General features: G+C 39.0%; 3 protein-coding genes across 5 annotated transcripts in view; 2 read left to right on the forward strand and 1 right to left on the reverse strand.

Moving 5' to 3' along the window:
- Positions 1-8,610, reverse strand: part of LOC105921484 (fibroblast growth factor 14) — a 106,750-nt gene extending 98,140 nt beyond the window's left edge. Inside the window, exon 1 of the mRNA XM_036128434.1 lies at positions 8,492-8,610. The gene's annotated coding sequence lies outside the window, so the exon portion shown is untranslated. The remainder of the gene's footprint in view (positions 1-8,491) is intronic.
- On the forward strand, positions 1,631-12,032 carry LOC105921481 (RCC1 and BTB domain-containing protein 1). Of its 3 annotated transcripts, none has more exons than XM_012857223.3 (13): positions 1,631-1,723; positions 2,452-2,737; positions 4,332-4,482; positions 4,876-5,042; positions 5,828-5,986; positions 6,062-6,169; positions 6,329-6,471; positions 6,694-6,757; positions 8,503-8,629; positions 9,499-9,625; positions 10,078-10,229; positions 10,329-10,459; positions 10,868-12,032. In XM_012857223.3, exons 2-13 carry the CDS (start codon positions 2,612-2,614, stop codon positions 11,006-11,008), a joined length of 1,596 nt encoding a protein of 531 aa, XP_012712677.1. In that variant the 5' UTR covers positions 1,631-1,723; positions 2,452-2,611; the 3' UTR covers positions 11,009-12,032. The 3 variants fall into 3 exon arrangements, with proteins under 3 accessions (XP_012712677.1, XP_035984326.1, XP_021169052.1); XM_036128433.1 differs by having other exon boundaries at positions 10,329-10,553; positions 10,868-10,967; XM_021313377.2 differs by lacking the exon at positions 1,631-1,723 and adding an exon at positions 1,730-1,854.
- Positions 12,033-13,420: 1,388 nt separating this feature from the next.
- Positions 13,421-22,844, forward strand: cdadc1 (cytidine and dCMP deaminase domain containing 1). The gene is made up of 11 exons (XM_021313378.2): positions 13,421-13,638; positions 13,991-14,091; positions 14,170-14,347; positions 15,326-15,623; positions 16,514-16,720; positions 16,810-16,910; positions 20,633-20,682; positions 20,887-21,056; positions 21,141-21,330; positions 22,541-22,586; positions 22,681-22,844. The coding sequence occupies exons 1-11, from the start codon at positions 13,536-13,538 to the stop codon at positions 22,776-22,778; spliced, it is 1,542 nt and encodes a 513-aa protein (XP_021169053.2). The 5' UTR covers positions 13,421-13,535; the 3' UTR covers positions 22,779-22,844.
- Positions 22,845-24,675: the final 1,831 nt, after the last annotated feature.

Consider the following 24,675-nt stretch of genomic DNA (forward strand, 5'->3'; position numbering starts at 1 on the left):
CCAATGCAACGTTTGTAAGCAGAGATGAAAAGGTGTGTGAGCAAGGTGCCCTGCAAACCTGACTAAGTCCCACCTGGTCCATCAAGATAAATTTGCTAAAATTTCAGCAAACTATTATGGGAAGCTTGTGGAAAAGAATATTTGAAGCAAGTCATTAATTTCAAACGCTTAAAAAAATATACAAAAACCTGTTTTATGTAACATAAAATTACAAAACAAAAATCTGAATAACATTTAATAATGATAATAATGTTTGAAAAGTGAAACTGAGATTTCGTGATTCAGTCGCCATCAACTTGTATTTTCTTTTGTATCTGTAATTAACCTGTTGACCAAAAATCATCCTACAAAAGAAATATTGCAGCCGTGTTGGGAAAGGGAGAGGAGACAAACAGGAAGTTTTGGATGGATAGTGGGAAAAAAAGTAGAAGAACTTGAGTTAGATAAAATTAATTGTAGTCCAACTGTACCGTTATCAGTAATCCCTCCCTGGCTCATACCTGAAACAACAGTAGATTTGTCATGGTTGGAAAAGAAAAAAGAAGGCAATATTAATCATAAACTCATACAGGAATATGTTAATAGTTATTATGGTTATATTCAAATATATACAGATGCATCTAAAAATGTGAATGATAGGTTAGGCATAGCATTTTATGTTCCAGATTTCAATATCAAAGTAAAGAGGAGAATAAATAATGAATTATCAGTATATACAGGAGAATTATTAGCAATATTATTAGCATTACAATGGATAGAGGAAGTAAGACCACTAAGATCAATAATATGTTCAGATTCAAGTTCAGCTTTACTTAGTATACAAAATAATTTTTCAGATAGTAGATTAGATATATTAATTGAAATACAGCAAATTCAATATCAAATTCAAATGATGGGTATTAGTGTTATATTTATTTGGGTACCAGCACATATAGGGATTAATGGAAATGAAATCGCAGATAAGATTGCTAAGGAAGCATCAAAAAATAGAACTATTGATATGATGATTAATTTAAATAAGACAGAAATTAAAAGTATCATTAAACAAAGAATGAAGGAAAGGTGGCAAAAACAATGGGAAGAAGAAAGGAGAGGAAGATGGCTGTATAGGATTCAACGGAAAGTCGGAGAAATGAGGATAGCAGAAGGAATCAGAAGAGAGGAAACAGTTATTTCAAGACTTAGATTTGGACACACAGGATTAAATAAAACACTATTCAAAATAGGGAAACATATGTCGGGCAAATGTGAATATTGTGAACAAGATGAAACAGTAGAACATGTAGTGATGTATTGTAAGAAATATGAAGAGGAAAGAAGGATTTTGGTTAGAGATCTTAATAAGGAGAAAATTAAATTTGATATAATAGATATTCTGCAGAAAAAGTCAAAAAATAAATGTTATCAATACTTATTTAAATATTTAATAATAACAGGAATAATTAGGAGGATTTAGTATTTGTAAATTTAATATTATAGATATAGATACATAAATATAAGTATCTTTGGGAGTATGGCCATTTTAACCCACACTCCTCACCAGTTGGTGGCGGTAATGCACACCGGAAAGTTGTTTGCCAACCGCCAATAAAATCAAGAAGAAGAAGAAGAAGAAGAAGAACCTGTTGACCAGAGGGGGCAGCATTGCGTTGTCATCGCTACTGAGTCTAATCTGCAGTCAGACGAAGAAGACGAAAGCAGCTGTATTTATTTACAACGACGGGTAAACGATTTTATTCGCTGAACTTTTTAGTGCTCTTGTAGTCTGTGTAGAATGGGTTTTATGTTTAAATACGCGTTGCTGAAACGGAGTTGATCTACTATGAGCTGCTTAAAGCCTTGTCGTTGTTAAAGGTAGGAAGAGATCGATGAAAATGCTTAACTAACGAAGCTAGTCATGCGTAATTTACTTTCACCTTGACGAGGTGCCTCACGCGTAACTAAAATAACATATAACAGAGTTTTAGTTTTTAGGTTAAAAGGAGTTAATGACGCGATTGTGTCAAGCTGATCAGTTTTTGCCTCACAGCCAAACTCCATTCAAAAATTGAGCAATTAAGAGTTCCCTGTTTGTCTATTATTACATGATGTTTCTGGTAACTCACTGGCCCCTTTTAAGGCTGCACTTTGCATCGTATGCATGACATGGTATGCATTAATGAATGTCGCAGCGTTAATGAAGGAAGAAGACCTAAATTAATCTTAGCACACAAAGGATTAAGCATTAAGATCGTTTGTGCTGCTTTGACTGCCTCGGTGCCATAGAATTACAGTCTAAACCTAAAACGAGCATCTTCTCTTGCTGCTTTTTCCTTCTAAGGCACAAGCTTTGCTTCTTCAAAGCGTTTTCTTTGTTTTGATTCATAAATTATGCTGTGGTTTCTGGTCACACACAAACAAATTGGAAATACGAGTTGTTCTAACCATGTCTTGTATCTGTAATGTCTGCAGGAATGCTCCTCTACCTCCCAACTTCCTCCCATCCCCTAATAAACACCCACTTCCACCATTTCCCTCTGCTGCACCATTACTGACTTGTCCTGCTCCTCCTCCTCATCATCGTCATCATCATCATCATCATCATTGCGGAGAGCCAGAACAAGCCGCGGCTATGGTTGATGTCACTAAATGGCCCTTGTTCTCACTGCTGAGCAGCGAGGAGCGAGCCACGGTCCGGCAGGCCTGTGTCTTTGGAACATCGGCCAACGAAGCTATCTACGTTACTCATGCGAATGAGGTGAGCACAAGAGGGTACACGGTGCAAAAGTGTTCATATTTCTTGAACTTTTTTCACATTTGAATTTTTTTTGGTGTATTTTGTTGGTATTTTTGCCTTTGCAAAAGGCCTCTGAAGTTGTTCTGACGTTAGTGAACACAGCTGACAGGTCAGGGGGAACATAAACATCGCTTTGAATATCTCTCGTAACATTGTTGAGTCCATGGTCCTTGAGTGGAAAAAAGTTTAAATCAACAGTAAAATCGACCAAAACCTGGTCATCCACCTAAATGGACTGACTGGGGGGGGGAAATTAGATAGTTATTCAGAGAAGCAGCTGAGAAGCTCTCTGGAGGAGCTGTAGAAGTCAACAGCTCAGGTGGAAGAATCGAACAACGTGAAAACTATTAATTTCACGGACGCCTGGCAAAAAGAAAAGCTATTGTTAGAAACAACACAAAAAGAAGTCCTGTGTTTTGTTTTGTTCTGCGAGTTTGCAGACAAAGCAAATATGTGTTCTGTTTAAATGAGACAAAATCCAGACTTTATGCTCGAATGCAACATCCTGAGTCTGGTGGAAAATGAACACTGCACTTTCCCCTGAACAGACCATCTCTACGATGAAACATAATAAAGGCAGCATCCTGCTCTGGGTATACGAATCAGGGAGAATCCTGACAGCAAAAGATGGTGGGTGGTGGTCACCTCACAGCAGGAAAATAACACTAAAAATATTGGCAAAGTTATAATGGGACAACGTGAAATGGTCCGGTCAGTAAGGTTGTATAATCAATAACCAAGCTGTTTAAAAAATTTAAAATACTGTTCACATATTTTATTCATCCAACCTGACAGAGCCCGTCAGGAGAAGAATAAATGGGGATATGTGTAGCGCTGGTGGAGGTGTACCCTCATAAAACTGTGTGCTGTAAATTCAGCAAAAAAGTGTTTCCTCTAAGTATCTTCAGCTCAGGGGAGCCTGAATACAATCGCAGTCAAAAAGTATAATTTTTAGTTTAGTAAACAACTTTGAAAACTATACATCCTTTTGAGTTCTACTTCACCATTAGACACTACTTGGCTTTGGTGTGTCTCATTAAGATCCAATTAAATACATCAAAGTTTGTAGCTGCAACAATGTAGGAAAAGTGCAAACAATATTAATATTAATTCACTTGACACTCCACACTTATTGCCACCCTTGGTTAAAAAAAATGTTGGGTTTTTTTGCATTTTTCTGGAGAGAAATAAATCAATCGTCTATTTAAGTACCGTGATTACAAATGTTTGCTGTCTTTTAGGAAAATTGGGCCTTTTGTCACACCAGCTTTATATACTACTAGTGATACAGGAAGTCATGGTTTACTAACTTAAAGGTTTTAAACCCACACACCAACAGAAGTGGAAAGATTCATGAATTCTCAATTTACCTTTTTTTATCTACTAAATAAATGTATTAAAATTAAAGGTTAGGTGGAGGGAGCTCATCTTTTGGACCAATTTGAATTCGCAGGGTTGCAGATATACAGTTGTTATGTGACTCAAGATGCACAGATTAATTTTAATATGTCTCCCTTTGCATAATATTGCTGTGTTATTGTTTTTCTTCCTGCAGGTATATGCATTTGGTCTAAATTGCAGTGGCTGCCTTGGTACAGGTGACAGTGTGAGCACTATCGTGCCAAAGAAACTGGACTTCCTGCGAGGAAAGAAGATTGTCAGCCTCAGCTACGGCAGCGGACCCCACGTCCTGTTAGCTACAGAAGGCAAGTTATTCCAGCCACCCGCTGAAATAATCATTTAGCTTGTAAACAAGGAGTTTTTGTGTCCTGTGCCTTTTAGCTGTTGTTGTGCAAGTGCAAAAATCCAACAATATAATAATAAACACAAGACAGATTACACTGGACTAAACATTAAAATAGAGTAATATTGACATTTTCTGAGAAACTGAATTTAGGGTTTTTGTTAGCTTCATCATTTAATTTACCATGAATAAAATAGCTACTTTCAGAGTGTAATGAACCTATTCAGTATCTGCATTCAACTTATTTTTCGCAGTAAATACACTTTTAAATGACAGTTTAATATACTGAGATCTTCTAAAAGCAGACAGGTAGAGTGTATCCCCATTGTTTAAACTATCTGTTGCCTTATCCCAGACGGACAGCTGTATGCTTGGGGGCATAATGGCTACAGCCAGCTGGGGAACGGCACCACCAACCCGGGACTTTCACCCACCGCCATCGCGGCTAACCTGCAGAACAAGAAAGTGACAGAGGTGGCATGTGGCTCGCATCACTCAATGGCTCTCACGCACGATGGAGATGTACGTGGATTTTTTTTTTCTTATTGTCTTCTAGTTTATAATTGGTCATATATATATATATATATATATATATATATATATATATATATATATATATATATATATATATATATATATATATATATATATATATATATATATATATATACATACATGCTTTTAATTAGTATGTTTAATTAGTATATTTAAATGTGTTAAATTATTAAGATCGACACAATTTATCACATCCATTATGCAAGAGGGAAGTGGAGACAGCCGTAGCTTCCTGATAGCAACGTAGGTAGGACTTCCAGTAGGAAAACAGGTGATAAGTTTGGATTATTAATAACCTTATCGTTTACATGCATTAGGAACGTTACCAGAGCTCTAGTGTTTCAAAGCAGGTTATTTAACCATGACGGTGTGTACAATCAAGAAATTTGACTTTGGTTTTTGTGCACTGCTCACACTGCATCCAGACATTTGTTATACATATATAGATAGATAGATAGATAGATAGATAGATAGATAGATAGATAGATAGATAGATAGATAGATAGATAGATAGATAGATAGATAGATAGATAGATAGATAAACATTAATTGAATCACGTTTGTGGAATAACAAGTTAACATAAGTGATCATCATGACTGTAAAGCAATCTAAACTAACTGACTTTACAAATACTCATGGGACAAATTTAGTAGTGCTTATTTTAAATTTACTTGAATAACTAATGTAGTAATTTTTTGTATTTGTATTTTACATTATATTAAACATGGCAGTATCCCCACCCTCCCTGCAGGTGTTTGCATGGGGTTATAATAACTGTGGCCAGGTGGGTTCAGGCTCCACAGCCAACCAGCCCTACCCAAGGAAAGTCTGTGGCTGCCTGCAGGGGAAGACTGCCGTGGGCATCACCTGTGGACAAACGTCCTCCATGGCTCTGGTCGACAACGGAGAGGTGACAATGCCGTTTTTTAATTTTACTGTTTCTGATCAAAGAACCTAAACTTCATACAAAGTTGTTTTGTATTAGGTTTACGTTTGGGGCTACAATGGGAACGGCCAGCTGGGAGTTGGCAACAATGGCAATCAGCTGTCTCCTTGCCGCCTTACTACGCTCCCGGGGCTTTGCATTCAACAGGTAAAGCGATTTGCAACCTAATCTGTTACTAAATTGAGATGTTAAGATTTAAAAGGACGTCTTTGTGAATAAAGTCTAAAAGAATGGTTGTTTCAGTGATTTAATTGGGTTGGATGAACTGTCATCTTCAGCACCAACAGGGTTTTACCTCCTTTCTAGGTTGTATCAGGATACGGACACTGCTTGGCCCTAACAGACGAAGGACTACTGTATGCCTGGGGAGCAAATACTTACGGTCAACTAGGAACAGGCAATAAAAACAACCAGCTCAGTCCTGTCCAAATCATGGCCGACAAAGAGAGGTAAAGTGGAGCGGAAAGCATTTCACACTCAAGGTTTTTCTTCCTGTTAAGATTGAACCTTCCTGCTTCCTGTCTTTGTCTCAACCCTTACCTTCCCCAGGAAGCCAGCAGTAATCGTCACTTGCCGAAATTATAATTTTTCCCTTTCATGAACAATGGCTTCAGGCCAGATAGTCATCGCGTGTCTCTGTGCTGTGCATTAACACATCTGTAATCCTTTAGGGTTGTGGAGATCGCAGCATGCCACTCAACTCATACTTCAGCAGCCAAGACTCAAAGCGGCAAGGTACGAAATCAGATTTGTTTACAATATTTACATATGGACACCGATAAGAATCGTTCAGGTAGCTTCACCCGGGATGTTGAAGCGGTCTGTTTTGGTTATTGATTATGGTAGAAAATAATCGGTCTACCTCAGAAATGTTTGGATATTTGTAGAAACAGCATAAATATAATTCTGAAACTGAAGTTCTAAGGTAGAAAGGTTCTGTGCAAGAGTTTTATATCACTGCTATACTTAAACAACGTTTAAAGAAATCAATGACTAAATACTTTTGCAAAGTACTGTATAGAAAGAACAGTAACAACAAGCTTCCCACAAAGTAAATGAAAATTGTTTTATGTCCTGTAGGTAATAAAGGTTCAATATTATGTAAGATCACCTGATCTTATTATAAAGGTGATCAGCATATGGAAAGTGAAGCTAATAGCTAACCAGATCATTCATTCATTCATTCATTCGTTCATTCATTCATATATATATATAAAAAGCTGTTGACCAGAATCAGTCTAACAACTAATCAGTAAACTAACAGCTAACCAGAAACAGCTAATTAGTTAAAGGAGCCATAACCTGGTGTTTTACATATACAATCCTTTTCTTTAAATTCATGTTTAGTCATTTTTTAGGAGAAAATGGTTTAACAGAGCTCATTCCGACCCTTTTTCTTTCTCGCTAAGGTACGCGCGTTCATGTCTTCCCATGGAGGCCTTACTGGTTAGCAGCGCGGTATTAGCACTTAAATAATAATAAAAAGTCACTTTCACACTCGTGATTTTCTGGAAGGATTTAACTGAGGCCCAACACCGACACACAAGTCTTAACATGAAAAATTTCCAGGTGATGACTCCTTTAAGTTTAGTAATTATCTCAGTCTGTTTAGCAGCTAACCAGACTAAATCTAACCGCTAATCAGTCAAATTAACAGTCATATGTAGAGCTACTCTGAGTCAAGCCAAGAACCTTTCCCTTTCAAGCTAACGACTAGCTAGATTAAGCCAGTCAGTCAAATTTGGAGCCCATCAGAGTCGAGCTTTAAGCTAACCAGCTAAAGCTTATTAGATCAAACTTAGTTCAAGTGGAAATGCCTGCTGTGATGAACTTAAATTCTGTTCAGGTTCAAACCAGCTCTAAAAATTGGATAATCTAAATAACAATGGATAACTCAAAACTAATGTTGCGCCGATGCCATTTTTTGGCCCTGATACCGATACCTGGCTGTGCGGTATTGGCCGATACCGATACCATCTGTTTTAAATTGATGTGTGTGTGTATATATGAAGAACTGCATACTACTTAGGGTAGTAGAACTTTTTATTGCCTACCTGGAATGGGTGACAATAGTTGAATAAACTTTTGGCTCTCAAAGGCCAAAATAGTGCAACATTGGTGAAATTATAACATGTATAATAGTAGTGCAACAGTAAAATTACATTAATAATTGAATAATCTCTATTAATCCCTGAGTTTTGGCTCTCAAATGCCAAAGTAGTGCAACTTTCATGAACTTATATAACATGTATAATACTAGTCGGGAGAGAGAATGCTGCGTTCAAGTGACATATAAACATCAAAATGGTATCGGTGCCCTATTTGTTGGTACTCACTGATACCGATACCACTATTTTAGTGCTGGACGGGGACCCTGCAACTATCTTTTTTTTTTTTTTTTTTTTGTCAAGTGGATCAGTAGCGCTTCACACTCTAAATAGTCCGTTATCAAAATGCAAATTAAAATACCTGTTTTTCAGGTGTACATGTGGGGTCAGTGTCGAGGCCAGTTGATCTCCCTGCCCCACCTCACGCACTTCAGCAGCACAGACGACGTGTTCGCCTGCTTCGCTACGCCCTCTGTGATGTGGCGCCTCGTGTCTATGGGTGAGGAAAAAGAAAACCGTGAGGACAGCTCATGCACAGCGCCGTCCGCACTCTTTGCCACCCCTGGTTTGTAAGAAAATGCGACAGAAATGAATCTTTGACAGCAGTAATACGTTCTCACGCTGAAAATCTGCACAAAAAGCGCAAAAAGTAACTGAAGTGTATTTATTCCACGAGGGAAAATTCACTTAGAGCACTGCTGCTGGGAATGCTTTTTTTCCAACCCGCTTTGGTCAACAGGACAACATTTAACTTTTTCCTATAACAATTGACAAGGTTGGCGCATCTTAGCACAGTCCTTCATGATCGTCCATAGTCCCCGTTCCTCTCTTATGTTCTTTTCTATTCAACTCGCCCGGCAGGTTAGAGTTTATTGGTAAGGTTCGTTAGATTTTCATTTAAAGTCTCAGTTCATCTTGACATGCATTCTAATAAGGTGGACTAATATTTAGAAAGGGAGGCCCTCATCATTAAAATCATCATCCATACCTAAGAGGACGTCTGAAGCGCTTTTCACAATGGAAAGCCTCAGTGTTGGTCTAAACCAGGTCATTCAATTTAAAGTAAATTTCCTTTTTTTGGAAATGAAAGGGGTGCAATAAATGTTTTTAACAGAAACTTTGTTAAAGGCAATTATTTCTGACCATGGGATTTTTTTTTAATGCATTTTCTTAGTGAGAATTTGCTGCTGCAATCAAAGATGCATTTATTTTAAGGCTTTTTTACACCTCTTTGTCAGGCGTTTCAATACATATTAAGTGCATTGTGTTTAAAAAAAAAAAAAAAGGTTGCGAACGCTGCAGGCATGACGATCTGGACTTAAGTCTCCGATAAAATTAGCAGCGCTGAACTAGATTTTGCTATTTCAGACCACGATGACGTCATGACTGTCTCCGAGGCTCTCAGGAAAGAGTTTGACAGTCCAGAAACCGCCGACCTCAAGTTCAGCGTTGATGGGAAATGCATCCATGTCCACAAAGCCGTCCTGAAGATCAGGTTTGTTTTTTTTGTTTTTTTTTTCTGTCTGGACGTGAAATCAAAATAAAAATTTTAACGTTACACCTGTTTGATCTCCGTAAATGTTAAATATTGTTGAACTGAACACTGATATACAACAAGCAGCTGCGGTTTTTGATATGGCTTTTATCTAGTTTAAAAAAACAAGTTTAATAAAAAAATAAGGGTGGTGTGCACAAATATAACTTATCTATGAGTTACACCTGGAACAAGTCTTGTTTTGCTGTAATTCACGGGGGGAGGAGTTGACGCACCCTGATGGCTGCTCAGAATACTGAGACTATATCGTGTGCTTTGTGCAGGAGGACGCTGCATTTTCTCTTCATAGTGGAAATGATCACAAACATTTGATTTTACATTTTGCAATCACCATTTTTATCCATGCGCCATCTTTTATTCAGCCCACATGAAGGTCTTTTATGTGCTATTAGGTGTGAGCATTTCCGCTCAATGTTTCGCTCCCAGTGGACAGAGGACCAGCAGGAGGTGATAGAGATCGGCCAGTTCTCGTACCCCGTCTACAGATCCTTCCTGCAGTTTCTCTACACGGATACGGTTGACCTGCCACCCGAGGACGCCATCGGTTAGCCCAAAACATAAACCTTTCAGATTTGTCACTTAAATCTGTGTATTGCGCTCGTGTGTTACCGATAGTTTGTGTCTTTTTTTTTTTTTGCTTCAGGCTTGTTGGATCTGGCCACATCTTACTGTGAAAACCACCTGAAACGTCTGTGTCAGCAGATAATCAAGAGGGGAATCACTGTAGAAAATGCCTTCACCCTGCTGTCTGCAGCCATTCGATACGATGCAGAGGTAGTGCGGTCTGGAGAACTGCTCTCCTCTTTTGCCATAGTAAAGACTTAATACCCTCGATGCAATGTTTAACTCGTTAAACGAGGAGCGATAGGTGGGTTCTGTGTTGGTCTATTATGACATGCCAGTCAAATACATTTAGATTTGGAGTGAAAAAGTTGAGGGATCATAAATACTTTGGCAAGACGCTGAATTTTTCAAACAGTTTGCACTTGAACAGACTTACTTTCACTAATATAATTGTGACCTCTAGTGTACTTACAGTGAACTAAACATTGCCGTTTCATTTCAGTCTGATTTATTTTTTTTTTTTACTTCCACCTTCTATCCAGTTTCAGTCTAACAGCCTTTTTTTCTTGAAAAAACCTTAGATCTAATCCTGATTGTCTTTTTTTTTTTTTTCCCCAGGATCTTGAAGAATTTTGCTTTAAGTTTTGTGTAAACCATCTGACTCAGGTGACTCAGACTCCAGCTTTCTGGCAAGTAGACGGAGCTATGCTCAAAGAGTTTATCAGCCGAGCCAGCCGCTGCGGAGCCTTCAAAAACTGAGCGTTGCTCTTGCTTTCCTACATTTTTTTTTTTTCCCAAGCAAGTGTGCTGCAGGTTCAGCAGAGGAATCCTTTCCAGCTCGAGAAATGATCAGATTTCTACTGATCCAATGGAATAAGTCTACTAACATGTTGCACACAGTATTGAGTTGTATGTTATCTATGGGTTTTTAATTCAGCACTTTGGCCAATTCCTGTGGAGTCATTCTGAATGCTCATGAATATGAATATTCACACGCTAGATGAGTTCTTTAATACAATTTTCTCATCTGGTTCCTACATTCCACTTTAGTTAACTGCACCATGCACACGAAGAGCCGAAAAGCAGGAATGAACCTACGCTGGAGTAGGCTAGTTGCACTGTTTCTGCATCTCATCTTCTGTGTTGCATCGCAAGCTCTGGGCTAAACCACACCTGAAGTTTTAAATTATAACACAATCTTTTCAAGTCATTTAGATTATACTATAGGTCATTTAGTTGATGCAGTTATTTAAAGATCGTTTAGGTTCACAACAACTGTTTTTGTATTTTGGCCTTTTTATTAGGTTTGCCATTTGCTCTGTGGCACTTAAGTTTACTTATTAAGTCAAACTAGCTTTTAAAAGAGATTTGAGAGCATATTTAAGGATGTTTGCACTAGAATCTTTGCTAAACTCGAGCACTGTTACAATATTACTAGGTCGCTTGTTCCGCTAATGTAAACATTTCAGAATGGATTTAAAGCAGTCTTTGAGAAACAACTTAATGCTTAGGTTTATTGCTGTATTCATTTGTAACGTTGCCGAACTGGAACAAGCAAAGAGCTAAATAGATGAGGTATTGTGCTTCATGTTCTGCTGATTTTATTTTAAAAGTCTATGGAAATGCAATGCCCTAAAACAGCATAAAACCTTAAAAGGTAAAGCAATGTATAAGTTTCAAATGATTTTTTTTCCCCTTCTGTTTTACGTTTGTTTGTCTTTCTGTTTATTATCCGGTTACCAAAGACTGAATCTGATTCCTGCTGCATGGGTGTGCTTGATTTGAAAAAAAAAAATGTGTTATTGACCAATCTTAAATCCAGCAGAACAGAGTTTCACTTTCAGTTTCTTCTCTTAGGTTTCCTTTTCTCAGTGATCCTAAATGTCTGATAGACGATCTTTATTTGGAATGAAGATGAACTTGGACCTTAGTTTATGTGAGTTTAGAGAACTGTTTCAGATTCAGTGAGACAGGTTACAGGGCAGTTAAAATGAGGTTGAGGTTTACAGTTTTTTGTCTTTGGTCGTGTACAAATATGGAGATTAAAATTGAAAATGTGATGGTTTTCCTAAACATGTATTTTTATAGTTTTTTTTAAAGCTCTTATTTACAAACAACTTTGACACTCAACTCTTAAATCCTGAGTTGGTTTACTTTTGGTTTTGCTGTTAAATACTTGCAATTATTTTGTTTTTATATATTTAGTTGCTTTTTCTTTGAAGAAATAAAAACCTTGAAATAAGCTATGTTGGCCTCATTGACTTAACCTACTTTCACAAGTGTACACCAGCGCTTTTAAAATTGGAGGGGGAAAAGTGTGCAAAAAAAAAAAAAAAACATGATTTATTTGGATATTTCTACCAAAAACAGACAATTATGTTAGAAGGAAAATTGAATTGATGTAATAACCCAAGCTGCTAAAGTTGACACCCTTGAACTGAAGTGAAACAACCAACAACTTTAATTGGATAAAAAAGCCCACATGTTTTCCACCAGATTTAGTTCTCTACTTTAGCTAATTTAGATTAGATTAGGTTAGATTCAACTTTATTGTCTTACACAGGTACAAGGCAACAAAATTAAGTTTAGGTCTAACCAGAAGTGCAATAGCAGGTGGATATTACTATGAAGAGAGTTTTACAGATATGTACAATAGCATAATATACAGATGATTATTATAACAGAGTTAACATGTACTATGAATATATATACAGGTGGCTATTACTATAGGCACCTGTACTTTAATTTCCCTCTTAAAGAGTGATTTAGTTGTGTTTTTGGGGGAATCTTTAAAATGTCCCTCTATCTGAAGAACAGTATCCCCAGTAATAGTGGGTTAGGGATCTGTTTTCCTGCCAAAAAATAAAATATCCACTCACAATATGGCGGCCGTGAATACGTAGGACTCGAGCGTTCAAGAAGCGGAACATCCGGTATCTCTGCGGAAGTAAACCGGATGTGTAAAGCTAGCTGAAGTCAGCTACAAAGTGGCACTTATTTTCTCATAAAAATGAAATTTTGATATTGTATCGGTAGGTTTTTTTTAAAATGTTATTTTGTTAAGAAAATCTCCAACGTGTGGTGGTTTCTATTCTAATGTGGTTTTACGGCTACGTTCTATTTTCTAATTAATCTCAGCTTTTATTCTGGAAGAAGTGACCGGAAGTGCCAGTCCGCCTCGTATACTATCAACCGGGTTAAATGTCTATAAAACCCTAAGCAGTCTTCTCCCTAACGCACCTGCCACCGAACCGACACCTATCCCGTTTAGCCCCTCGTTTACGTCATGATGGAAGACAGCGACAGGAGGAACCGAGCCGAACCGGGCCGCTCCGGGCCTCACCGGGAAACGAGGGAGAGCGGCAGCCAGACTGACAGCAGGATACAAGGTGAGCTGGAGGAGGCTTTATATTTGGGTTTCTGTCTTAGATTCCCACGAAACAGCTGATTTACTGCTGATATATTAGTAGGGCATTTAAAAGCTGCTACAGTAACAATATTATTTTTAAACTAACATTTCCTTATTCGCTGTTTTGTGCATAGGTAAACCACACACTTGCTTCAAATATTACAACAAATGCTCCTCCATAGATTAAAATAACAGCTGTAACATGATATGATTTAATAAGACATCAGTTGCAATAAATTAGAGTTTTGCATACCTTTGCACATTTTACCAGCAGTGTTAAACAGTTACTCTCTTATTGCTATTTCATCCGTATGAATGACGTCACTACCAAGGTCATGGCCCCAGGTTGTCAAAGGTAAACCTGTTCACCCTGTTGAGCTTGTGGATGGAGTTATTCCCTCTGGAGCAACCAGAGGACGGCGAAGACGGTCAGGTCAGTGTAAACGGCTGCACAAATAGAAAGGCCCTAAAGCAAAGTGACGTCCTCACTAAAGTCTGGGCTGCTTTTCAGATCCACGGGACCGGGCTGGTGGTGGTACAGGGAGGAAAAGTCCTGGGACTCCACTGCTCCGGAGCCGAGCTTCACGCCGGACAGTCGGCCATCATTCAGCACGGCGCGAGCCTGGCCGACTGCCAGCTCTACTTCTCCAGGAGGCCGTGTGCCACTTGCCTTAAGATGATCATAAATGGTGAGGGGAGACGGGCAGCTGAGAGCCATCCAGAGAGCCACATATGTACAGTTCAATTTTAACTATAATACATTAGGATCACATTAAGTTAATCGTAAAAGGCCAATTAGTTAAAAAAAAAATCATCTGAAGAAGCCGGGCTGATCGCATCAGATCAATTCTGTTCCAACAATCCCTCCTCCATTAGCGAGCATCAGAAGCATACAGATACAAAAAAAAAATTACTGAGTCAGGAGTATTTTCCTTCCTATAAAAAACAAAGATATAAAGATAACTGTATCAATTTGTGCATAAAAGGTTAAAAACATACAGCTACACAAAAAATAAGACAAATCAAAGGGTCAGGTGTACCTTCTAAGAGAGAGAAACAAAGAAACTGTAAAAAGGGTTAATGCCGTGGTCTAAGAAGAAAAGTGGAAGCGTTGACCCAGGAGTACTTTCTATGGGGGAAAAATAACGCAACAGTAGACAACGATCATGGCAGGAGTACTTTCTAATTGGGAGAAAACCAAGGATCACACACGGCAAATATTGCCATCAGTGGGTTTATGTTCTAGAAAAGAGACACTGCTAAACAGTAAAATACTTTCTATGTGGGTGAAGAAAACAAATAAATTACACGTAACCTTCATTTATACATGTATATTACATAGAATTTCAAATTTGACTCTAATATCCAGGAAAGCACCACATACTTGTTACTGTGAAGTATTGTAGGGGTTGATTAGAGCACTAAAAGCAATGCACTATTATTCTTTTTCCTATAATAATCATCCCAAACCTATCTTGATAATCTAATCGTCTTCTTTTATTGTCAGTATTTGAAGAGATTTGCCCATGTAGCTTTCATTTTCCCGTAATCTCCATCAACGTTATCTCCGTGCCGGCTTTTTTTACGAGGGAGTATTGCACGTCGGCAACACGCTGAACTTTGGATGTCTCCCTGCGATTTAAGAGGTTTCATTTCCTCCCCATCAGCTGGAGTCAGTCAGATCTCCTTTTGGCCCGGGGATCCAGAGATCAGCATGCTGACGTCGGCGTCTCCGGCTCACACCAGCGGCGGCGGTGCGCCCCTCGCCCTGACAGAAGAAGCCGTGCTGGACGCGGTGGCGATAGAGAAGCTGAAGTCCAACAGCCGTCCTCACATCTGCGTGCTGCTGCAGCCGCTGGCGCCTGGCCTGGTGCAGTTTGTTGAGGAGACGTCGAGGGAGAGCGACTTCATGGAGAGGATGACGGAGGACGACCCCGAGCTGAACAAAGAGGAGCTCTTCAACAGGTACCCCCCCCCCCCCCAAATGAGCTCGCTTCCCTCGTGCAGCGGCAGATGAGGCACGCTGCTAGACTCCGCCCAGAGAAAACCGAATTGATCAACAAAGTGTTAGCTTAAGCGCCTGGACACATTTTGTTCATTTAATTTCTCCCCACAGATTTATTTAGTTTTCAGTGGAATTGCACAGGATGACGAGGTTTTCCTTGAAGGAATTTATAGTGGTTCTATTTGATTGGATCTCAAAAACCTGCCATTTTAACAAGGGTGTGTTGACTGTTTAGAAACTGGTCATTTCATCGATCATAACATCCTGTTCTTACCATTTCTGATCAGTTAAGAGGTAAAAAGTTTGGTTTTGTTTCTGGTATTTCTGTTGAGCAAGTGCAGGGGGGCGAACAGGCGGCCATTGTTGTGCATCTGTGCTTATCAGACACAAGCAGGGGTCCAAATGATTCAATTCAATTTTATTTATATAGCGCCATTTCATGAAACATGTCATCTCGAGGCACTTTACAAAGTCAAAATCAATCATATTATACAGATTGGGCCAGATTATACAGATTGGTCAAACATGTCCTATATAAGGGAACCAGTTGATTGCTTCAAAGTCCCGACAAGCAGCATTCACTCCTGGAAAAGCGTAGAGCTACAGGGACAGTCGTCTGCATTGTTGATGGCTTTGCAGCAATCCCTCATACTGAGCAAGCATGAAGCGACAGTGGAAAGAAAAACCACCCGTTAGCGGGAAGGAAAAACCTCCAGCAGAACCGGGCTCAGTATGAACGGTCATCTGCCTCGACTGCCTGGGGGTTACAGAAGACAGAGCAGATGATCACATGGTTTCTTTCGTAAGATTTGCTGGGTTTAAAGTGTTGCATTTGCTTTATGCTTTTCAGACAACGCCGAAGACACTTCAGAGATTTTTCCAGGCAGTTCTTGGTCGGTACATCTCAGCAGCACAAGGAGATTTTGGTACAAATGGGCCTGGAGAACTTCTGCGTGGAGCCTTACTTCTCCAACCTGAGGAACAACATGACGGAGCTGGTGGAGGTCCTAGCTAGCGTAGCAGCTGGGGTGCCTCAGCACAACTATGGCTTCTACAGGTTGGGAACATTTGTGCTTTCGAGCAAAATGCGACTTCGTCCTTTTTTTTTTTTTGCGATCATTTATTAACGATGTTTTTGTGATTCAGCGAAAACTTTGCAACCACAGTGCCTCCTCATGCAGGGTACGTTTCTCAAGAGGTGGCTCGCCACTGCATCATCCAGGCCAGGCTGCTGGCATACAGGACAGGTTGGTTTTAGATCTTTCTTCTGTTATGGAACAGAGGAAAGGGGATTTTATTACCCAAAACTGCAACAACTTATCCTAGAATATAACCATAAGAAGCTCAGTTAGAGTTAATGTGCAAACCTATAATACTGGTACTGTTGATATAATCGGGTTCAGAATTTGGGTTAAGGCTCCATTGGATGTGTATGAGCTCTTATAAGGACTTTTAAGCACCCTGATGGTGCAGCTCTCTGCTGAGCACAGTTAGTCTTCTGTAACAAAGAAGACTATGTCATTTTGCCTTTCCATAAACTGTTACATGTTCAACTTTTTGTGGCTGAACTAGTGAAGCAAACTAACTTCTCCTTGAAATTGTGCTTTATTAAGAGTTACCTGGCATATTTTAAGCTTAAAGGAACTATAAGTCAGATATTTACCATTAAAATCAAACTAAATCATTCTCATTTGTCACCCAGGATGGTAGTAATGTTCCCTATAACTAATCGGTCCTCTCCATCAACAACGCCTTAGTCAAACCTAGAGGTACGGACCGGTGTAGGTACCAGATCGATTTGGGGGGGCCTGCGCTTCCCGATGACGTCAAATATATGGCAACTCCACTCAAACAAACTACATTACGCCCGCGGTCTCCATTTGTTACAAATCAATTTTATTTTATTAATTTACGGTTATTTTCCAGTAACTTAATCGAGGCATAAACCTTTTAATATAATTTTGGAATGCTTCTGTGGTAGTCTGAGAATTTAATCGGTAATTTTGCGGGATCAAAGTTACATCTTAAGAGAAATTTCCTTCCTCCAATTTAAAAAAAAAAATAAAAAAAAGTGAAGAGAAACTAAACCATAAACTCTTCATTTTTAATAAAAGTCTGCAGCCATTTTAATTTTATCACAGCATTCGTCACTTTAAAAATCAATAACGTTTATTCCTCCTTTTTCTACTGATATTACTACGTTGTTCTTTCTGATCACATGTTTTTTATTATTCCAGATGAAATCGTGACAATATTCTTCCAAAAATTGAGCCAACTGTCAAATATTTGTTGATTTTTTTTTTTTGTAAAATGGCTTGAATATTTGTTTGGTCCTTATGTTAATCAATATACCTAAATATTTTACCTCATTTTTATCAATTAAAGTGGGTTGATTAATTTGAATTGCTAAGATTTCACATTTTCTATGTTCATCTTTAAGCCTGAAGCTTTTGAGAAAAAGGAAACAGCTAAATTAACTAAATAAAATTGATTCGTTACAAATGCAGACCGCGGGCTGAATGTAGTTTGTTTGAGTGGCGTTGCCATAAAGTGACGTCATTGGGAGGCGCAAGGACCATGGATAATTTCTTCTTAAAATTGTCCGTTTACAAACCGCAATCCCGCTCTCGAATAAAACCTACACCCAGTGGCGGCTGGTGAAAAAAGATCTTGGTGGGGCTGGCCAATAGATTTCCCTGCCTAACCCAGTACATGCATTTAAATTAAAAGTTGGAAAATTACTACGATTCCACAATAAACATTTAATTAATAATAAAACATTGTTCACAAAAGATTATTTTGGTGTTTTTGTCTTATTAATCCTTTTCACAGACTTTTGCCAGAGGGTTTGCATACATTGTACATGTACGTATATTATTACAAAACAAACGTTTACGTCTTGACTTTAATATGTATCCTAATTTTTAATTTATATAATGATTTAAGTAGAACAATGACTTGTGCAAAATTAAGTTGTATTTACCGGAGATGAAGTGTAGACTGCAAATTCTGTCTTAGTATGATGGCTCCCACAGTCCATTGGCATCCTGCATCCTTTTCATTGAAATGATCCATTTCTTTCTTATTTCTTTGTCCTTCGGTAAACGAAACAAACGTACATCCGACGATTTGGAATGCTTCTGTGTGCAACCGGGAGAACAACAAGTCGTAGGCATTGATTATATTCCAAAAATAAACTAAAAGTACTCTCTAATTCACCCGTTTTGTCACGCTGGTAAGCGAAGACAGTACTGTGTTTGCCGACCACCGTTACCCGGATGTAGCGCGGATGTAGCTCGTGACGTCACGCGTGAAGTGCACCTATCACTGTGCAGCTAGGGCTACTACTCCAGGAGCCCCAAAGCCATTCATTTTGGCGATGCTGATTGGCCAAATATTTATAGATCTTCCCTAGCAACAGTATACGATTGGTTATTTTGCTACACTTGTAGGGCTACTTCAGTCACAGCCCCAAAAGTGTAGAAGAAGAGAAATGATACGTTCTGTTGGTGGAAATGCACTGTTAAATGATAGAGTAAATCAGTAGAAGTGTTTTAATAATTCTTATTACATGTAGCCACGTACTATTAAGTAAAAACTGACATTAATAATACTTTTAAAATCTATATATATTTTGACTTCTCCCCTCCACATCTAGGGAGGGCAGCGCCCGAGCGCCCCCTATGGGCCAGCCGCCACTGCCTACACCCCGCTATAATTACTTTAGTAAGTTGTCCAGACCAATCACAATGTTTTGTGTAATTGTGCAAACGTTAAACCAATCATGTATAGTGACGTCATCAGAAGGCGCAGGACCCGAGTCAATCTGGTACCTACACCCATAGACATAATATAAGAGTAGACGCGTCATTGGGCGGGTTCTGCCTATGCTGCGATGCGTCAGAGCGTCCGCCATCTTAAATGTGGCAAATCTGCAGTTACTCAGTCACTTAAACAGTATCAGGGGGACTTTAATCTCTGAATATAATTTGTATTCGTCGTATTTTTTTGTAATATTACAAGTTTATTTTCGTATCCCTTTAGCTTCATTCTCCTAAATGTATTCTTCTAAAGAATAAAAATATTTAAAATAATCTAACCTGGTCCTATTACTCCAGGAGTGAAATAATTCTGCAAACTGTGATTATTCTGGAATTGTTCCCCCTTTATTCTCATAATATGATGTTTTTATCATAACATTATCACTTTTGTGTTTGTTTGTTTATTTTTACTTTATTGACCTAGGACTTTGTGTGTGTGTGTGTGTGTGTGTGTGTGTGTGTGTGTGTGTGTGTGTGTGTGTGTGTGTGTGTGTGTGTGTGTGTGTGTGTGTGTGTGTGTGTATTTATTGCAGCACAGGAATGAGGCATCTTCTCTGATTCACATTCACAATAATAGAACTCAACTTTTTTCTGCCACATACAATATGGCGGTGACGTTGACGTGCAAACCTGCGCCCTATGACGCGTCTACGTATATATGTCTGTGGCGATACCGGAACTACTTTGTAGCCGGTGGTTACTTCCTGGTTCCTAAGCCAATCGTATGAGAGTTCCCATGGTTCCCAAAATAGCTATTTTACCTTGGCAGCAGAGCAGCAGCCTGCATTCATGGAACGCCAGTAAGAGAAGCGGACCAGAAGTAGAACAGAACACAACATTAAATACGCACTCAACCTGTGGAAATAAAAATTGGGTGGACTTTACAGACGCAGGACCGTTGGGTAAACGGCGGGTCTCTGTGAAAGGCATTGTGTATGTGTCGTTCCAATTTTAACCACTAGGTGTCATTATTACTTCCTGTTCCTTTAAACATTGATCAAAGTCTTTAGGTCCTAATTTATTGATGCAAACTTGCTAGATTATTTCCTAAAACATGTTTAAAAGGACAAGAGTTGTTTCACAATATTGTTTTCTGACTTGTCTGTTCTTCACCTGTTTTTGTTTTTTTTCTATCATTGCGGTTCCAGAGGATCCAAAAGTGGGAGTGGGTACTGTTATTTGGGCGAGAGGGAAGTCGGTAAGACCTCCTTACCCATCTTGGCTTTAATACAATACATTACAGACTGAATTTCAGTCTAAAAATAAGTTTTGTCCTGAGATTTTCCTAAAACTGAAGGAGTCTCCAAACACAAAATAGATAAACATCTGGAATCTGTTCCGTTACTCTAAAACTGTAGCTAAGTCGTCGATGAAGTGTCTTAATGCTTTCCCCTCCTCTCAGGCTGGCTGTCGTGGAACAGGCTGCCTGGATTTGGTCGGTTGCGGGTACAACGCCTACCCCGCCGGCTCCAAGTACGCGGAGTACCCTCAAATGGACAATAAGCAGGAGGACCGTCAGAGACGCAAATACAGATACATTGTCCACGCAGAGCAGAACGCCCTCACCTTCAGGTCGGCTCGTTTCCGCCGTCCTGTAAAAAACACACGCGTGTTAAGATTGTCTGACAGATGTGCCGTCTGTCCTGATGTTTTTAGGACGCGAGACATCAAACCGGATGAGGCAACCATGCTGTTTGTGACCAAATGTCCGTGTGACGAGTGTGTCCCTTTGATACGAGGGGCTGGAGTTACACACATCTACACCTCAGACCAGGACAGGGACAAAGATAAGGGGGACATTTCCTACCTGAGATTCAGCACCCTGAAGGATATCAGCAAGTTTGTTGTAAGTTTTACAATCCAGCTCAGGCTATTAGCCAGTGTTGTAGGACTCGAGTCCGAGACTCGAACTCGAGTCCGAGTCATTAGCTAAATTTAGAGACTCGTGACTCGACTTGGACTTGAGCACTGATGACTCGAACTTGGACTCGGACTCCTACATTCAGATCATTCTGACTCGGAAATTGAGAAAAAGACTGAACTTTTTTTTTTATATCATTAGGCTATAATTTTAATATGTCATTAGAATATTATTTGGTGTATGATATCTATATCTAAATTATTAGTGCAATGAAATGTTACTGCTTCATGTCATACATCACACGTCACGGCATGTTCCTACAACGAACGTTAATTTTCACTGCGGCATTCATCAATAGTGACTCGACTCAGATTTTTTTTTAATGACTTGGACTTGACTCCGACTTGAACCTGGACTCGGACTCGAGGCATAGTGACTTGACTACAACACTGCTATTAGCTTTAGAGAGAATCAGCGTTTTTTTCTATATATATTTTCCTTCAAAGAGCCAATGTTTTCTTTAGATTTGAAGTTGTCTTTATTTCTTCAGGGTTTTAGAAAGTGTTTTTGTCATTTAAACTCCAGGATCTTACCCTTTTCAGAGGAAGCAGTCTACACTGAAAAAAGGAATGAAAAGTAAGTAACATTTTCTTGAAATGAGTGTATTTGTACTTGATTTGAGCAGGTAAATAAGATGATCTGCCAGTGGAATAAGATTTTTGCACTTAAAATAGGAACAACTCATCTCCATGGTCTATAGGAGTCAAAACACCCCATTCCATTGGCAGCGCATCTTATTTAGCTGCTCAAATACAAGACAAATGCACCCATTTCAAGAAATTTTTACTTACTTTTTGTTCCCTTTTTTCAGTGTAGAGTGCTTCCTGTGAATACCGTAAGACCTTGCGTAAAGTGAGCCCAGTTACGACCGTTACGCCCAATACGCAGAAATATTCTGGTAGTAGACCTTCTAATGCCTTTTTTAACGTTCATCAGCATTTTAAAGCTGGCACTGACATGTTTGGCTACAAGGACTGGAAATTTCTTCTCCGGTCCCCAATAAAACTTCAAGAGACCTTCAAAAAAATCTGGAGAAACATTGAGCAAGACCATTTTAAAAGTCTGGTTTTTAGTAAGTAAAAAAATGCATAGGTTTGACTACACTAAAGTGTAAAACCTCTTTATCTTTCCACAGTGGCAAAGGAATCCGTCCCTTTCATCAGGTCCTTCTCCTCATGCAAGTAAGTTGCAAGTCTCTGCCCGCGAGTGCCTTTTACCTTTCAGTACGCATGTCGTTTCTCTACATGAGACATTGTGACCTCGCTGTTTTTCTAGATGGACGTATCGGGAAACACAGCAGGCAGACTGAGCCGGAGTACGGGAATAAGAAACTGTGCACCAAGAAGACCAGGGATTCGCCTACTGTCAGCTGAACACTGGCTGCTAGTCTTAACCAAATCCTGTTCATGGGCTTTGGGTTATAGATTTTAAGTTAAATGGGGGGGGGGGGGGTGGGGGGGGGGGGGATAATTTGCTGGTCATAAAATGTGCGCCACTGTGAAACAGTATTTGCTCCCTTGTAGATCTCTTGTCTTGTTTTTGCTTTTTTTGGTCACACATCAACCACATTTAACCCACTTTCAAAACACAAAAGTCAGTTTCTAATGGTGATTTTTATTAATTAGGGTAATAAAAGCTACCTGGGTTAGGTAGCTTTGAATCTCTTACAGTTTAAAGTAGGGATGCACAATATATCGGCATCTGCGTTCTTTTTGGCCACATGACAGTGACGGCAATGCATTGCAGCCAGCATTGTGGGGTTTGTAAATGTAGCAGAGATGCCATGTCAGCAGAACAAAAAGCAGCAACTACGTCTAGACTATTGCCCGTGTTCAGGAATTCAGTCAGTATAGTTTTCAGTCGGTACGAAATTGTACAAAACTTGATCATCCCAGAAACGTAAATGTGTGTGTGTGTATTTCGGTAAATATCGGTTATCGGACATCGATATCGGCCCAAAATTTCCCATCGGTGCATCCCTAGCTTAAAGTCTTCATTTGAAAACTCTTTTTTTGTATTTACTCAGATTATTCTTGTCTGAGAGAACTTTTTGTTTGATGATTTAACCCACTGTGGCGTGACAAGAAAGCAAAACCAGAAGAAATCTGTAAGAGGCCAAGGTAGTTTTATACAGCAATGTATGTACAATTTTACAAATGTTGCTTAGATTTGTTTTATTTTTCCGTAAGAGGAATAACTGTTTGTGAATGGGCACTAAATGTGGTGAGAGCGATTGAGACTTGACTGAAGTTTTAAAGAATGCAGATTGCACGTAATGATGCACTATCTGGATATGTTTTTATTCCACAGTTTATTCCAGAATATATATAAAAAAAATTAAGTTAATTTTCTGTTTTGATCCCATGTTGTGTTTACACTTGTTTTTATCCACTGTTTACATAAAAGGAGTTGTCACGGTTAACTCTGGAAAAAAAGATGTAACTTTCAAACTTTGACAATACCAGTGATCCGGATGAAACTCTAAGAAACCAAAATGCTCCAGAGTTATGTAGCAGATTACTAAAGAAAGTGATTTTCAAAACGGTTTTCCTACAGTGTCATTCTTGTCATTTATTTTAACTTTTCACCTTTAGTTTTCAGCATGTACTGGGGTCCGTTCTTCTTAGTTGCTAACTCAGTTAGCTGGATTTGATTGTTGACGATTTGGCATGATCTTGGATCGTTTGGTTCTTCGTAACTCATCCTGGACTTGTTGTCATAGCAACATGTGCGCCAGCTTAAACCTGCTCGCTCGCAGGCTTATTTCATGTAAACAGGATTAGATCACAGCTGTATAAGCGAAGGAGATAGGGAAGTCTGTCGTAGCCATGTCTATTTTTACGACAGCAACCTGTTGCAGAAGGTGCAAGAATAATTTTAGAGCTTTTTGAAATAATTGCGTATTGCGCAATAGACAGGATCCTTTAGCGCAGCGCGACAGTGTAATTGTAGAGAGATTTTCTTGGTAGTTGTTATAAACAGACAAGCATCATTTAACAGTGGCTTTTAAAAAGAGGAAAAAGTGGTGTTAGAGTCATAAATAGAAAATATTTAGGTTATTTGTGTGATGGTTTGCTTTTTATTTTGCTTTTTTATTTGCTATTTATTTTTATCATATTCGGTAAGATTTGTTCAGGCCATTTTATTGTGAAGTTTAGTTTTACTTTGAAAGGCTTGCGTCCTGTCGAGCCGTATATTGTATTAGAAAAAAACTATGGACGGATTATCTAGACACGGAGCAATACAGTTTTAACGTGTAAACTGTGGATG

This window comes from Fundulus heteroclitus, chromosome 24 (assembly GCF_011125445.2).
Source record: "Fundulus heteroclitus isolate FHET01 chromosome 24, MU-UCD_Fhet_4.1, whole genome shotgun sequence".
NCBI lineage: Eukaryota > Metazoa > Chordata > Actinopteri > Cyprinodontiformes > Fundulidae > Fundulus > Fundulus heteroclitus.

Excerpts from the sequence above, each read along its gene's own strand:
- cdadc1 (XM_021313378.2), top strand. The coding sequence starts at position 13,536 with ATGATGGAAGACAGCGACAGGAGGAACCGAGCCGAACCGGGCCGCTCC. Across the intron at positions 16,721-16,809 it reads CACAACTATGGCTTCTACAG|CGAAAACTTTGCAACCACAG; the intron begins GTTGGGAACATT and ends TTTGTGATTCAG. Across the intron at positions 21,057-21,140 it reads CAGAACGCCCTCACCTTCAG|GACGCGAGACATCAAACCGG; the intron begins GTCGGCTCGTTT and ends TGATGTTTTTAG.
- LOC105921481 (XM_012857223.3), top strand. The coding sequence starts at position 2,612 with ATGGTTGATGTCACTAAATGGCCCTTGTTCTCACTGCTGAGCAGCGAG. Across the intron at positions 5,043-5,827 it reads CTCTCACGCACGATGGAGAT|GTGTTTGCATGGGGTTATAA; the intron begins GTACGTGGATTT and ends CCCTCCCTGCAG. Across the intron at positions 8,630-9,498 it reads GTGGCGCCTCGTGTCTATGG|ACCACGATGACGTCATGACT; the intron begins GTGAGGAAAAAG and ends TTGCTATTTCAG.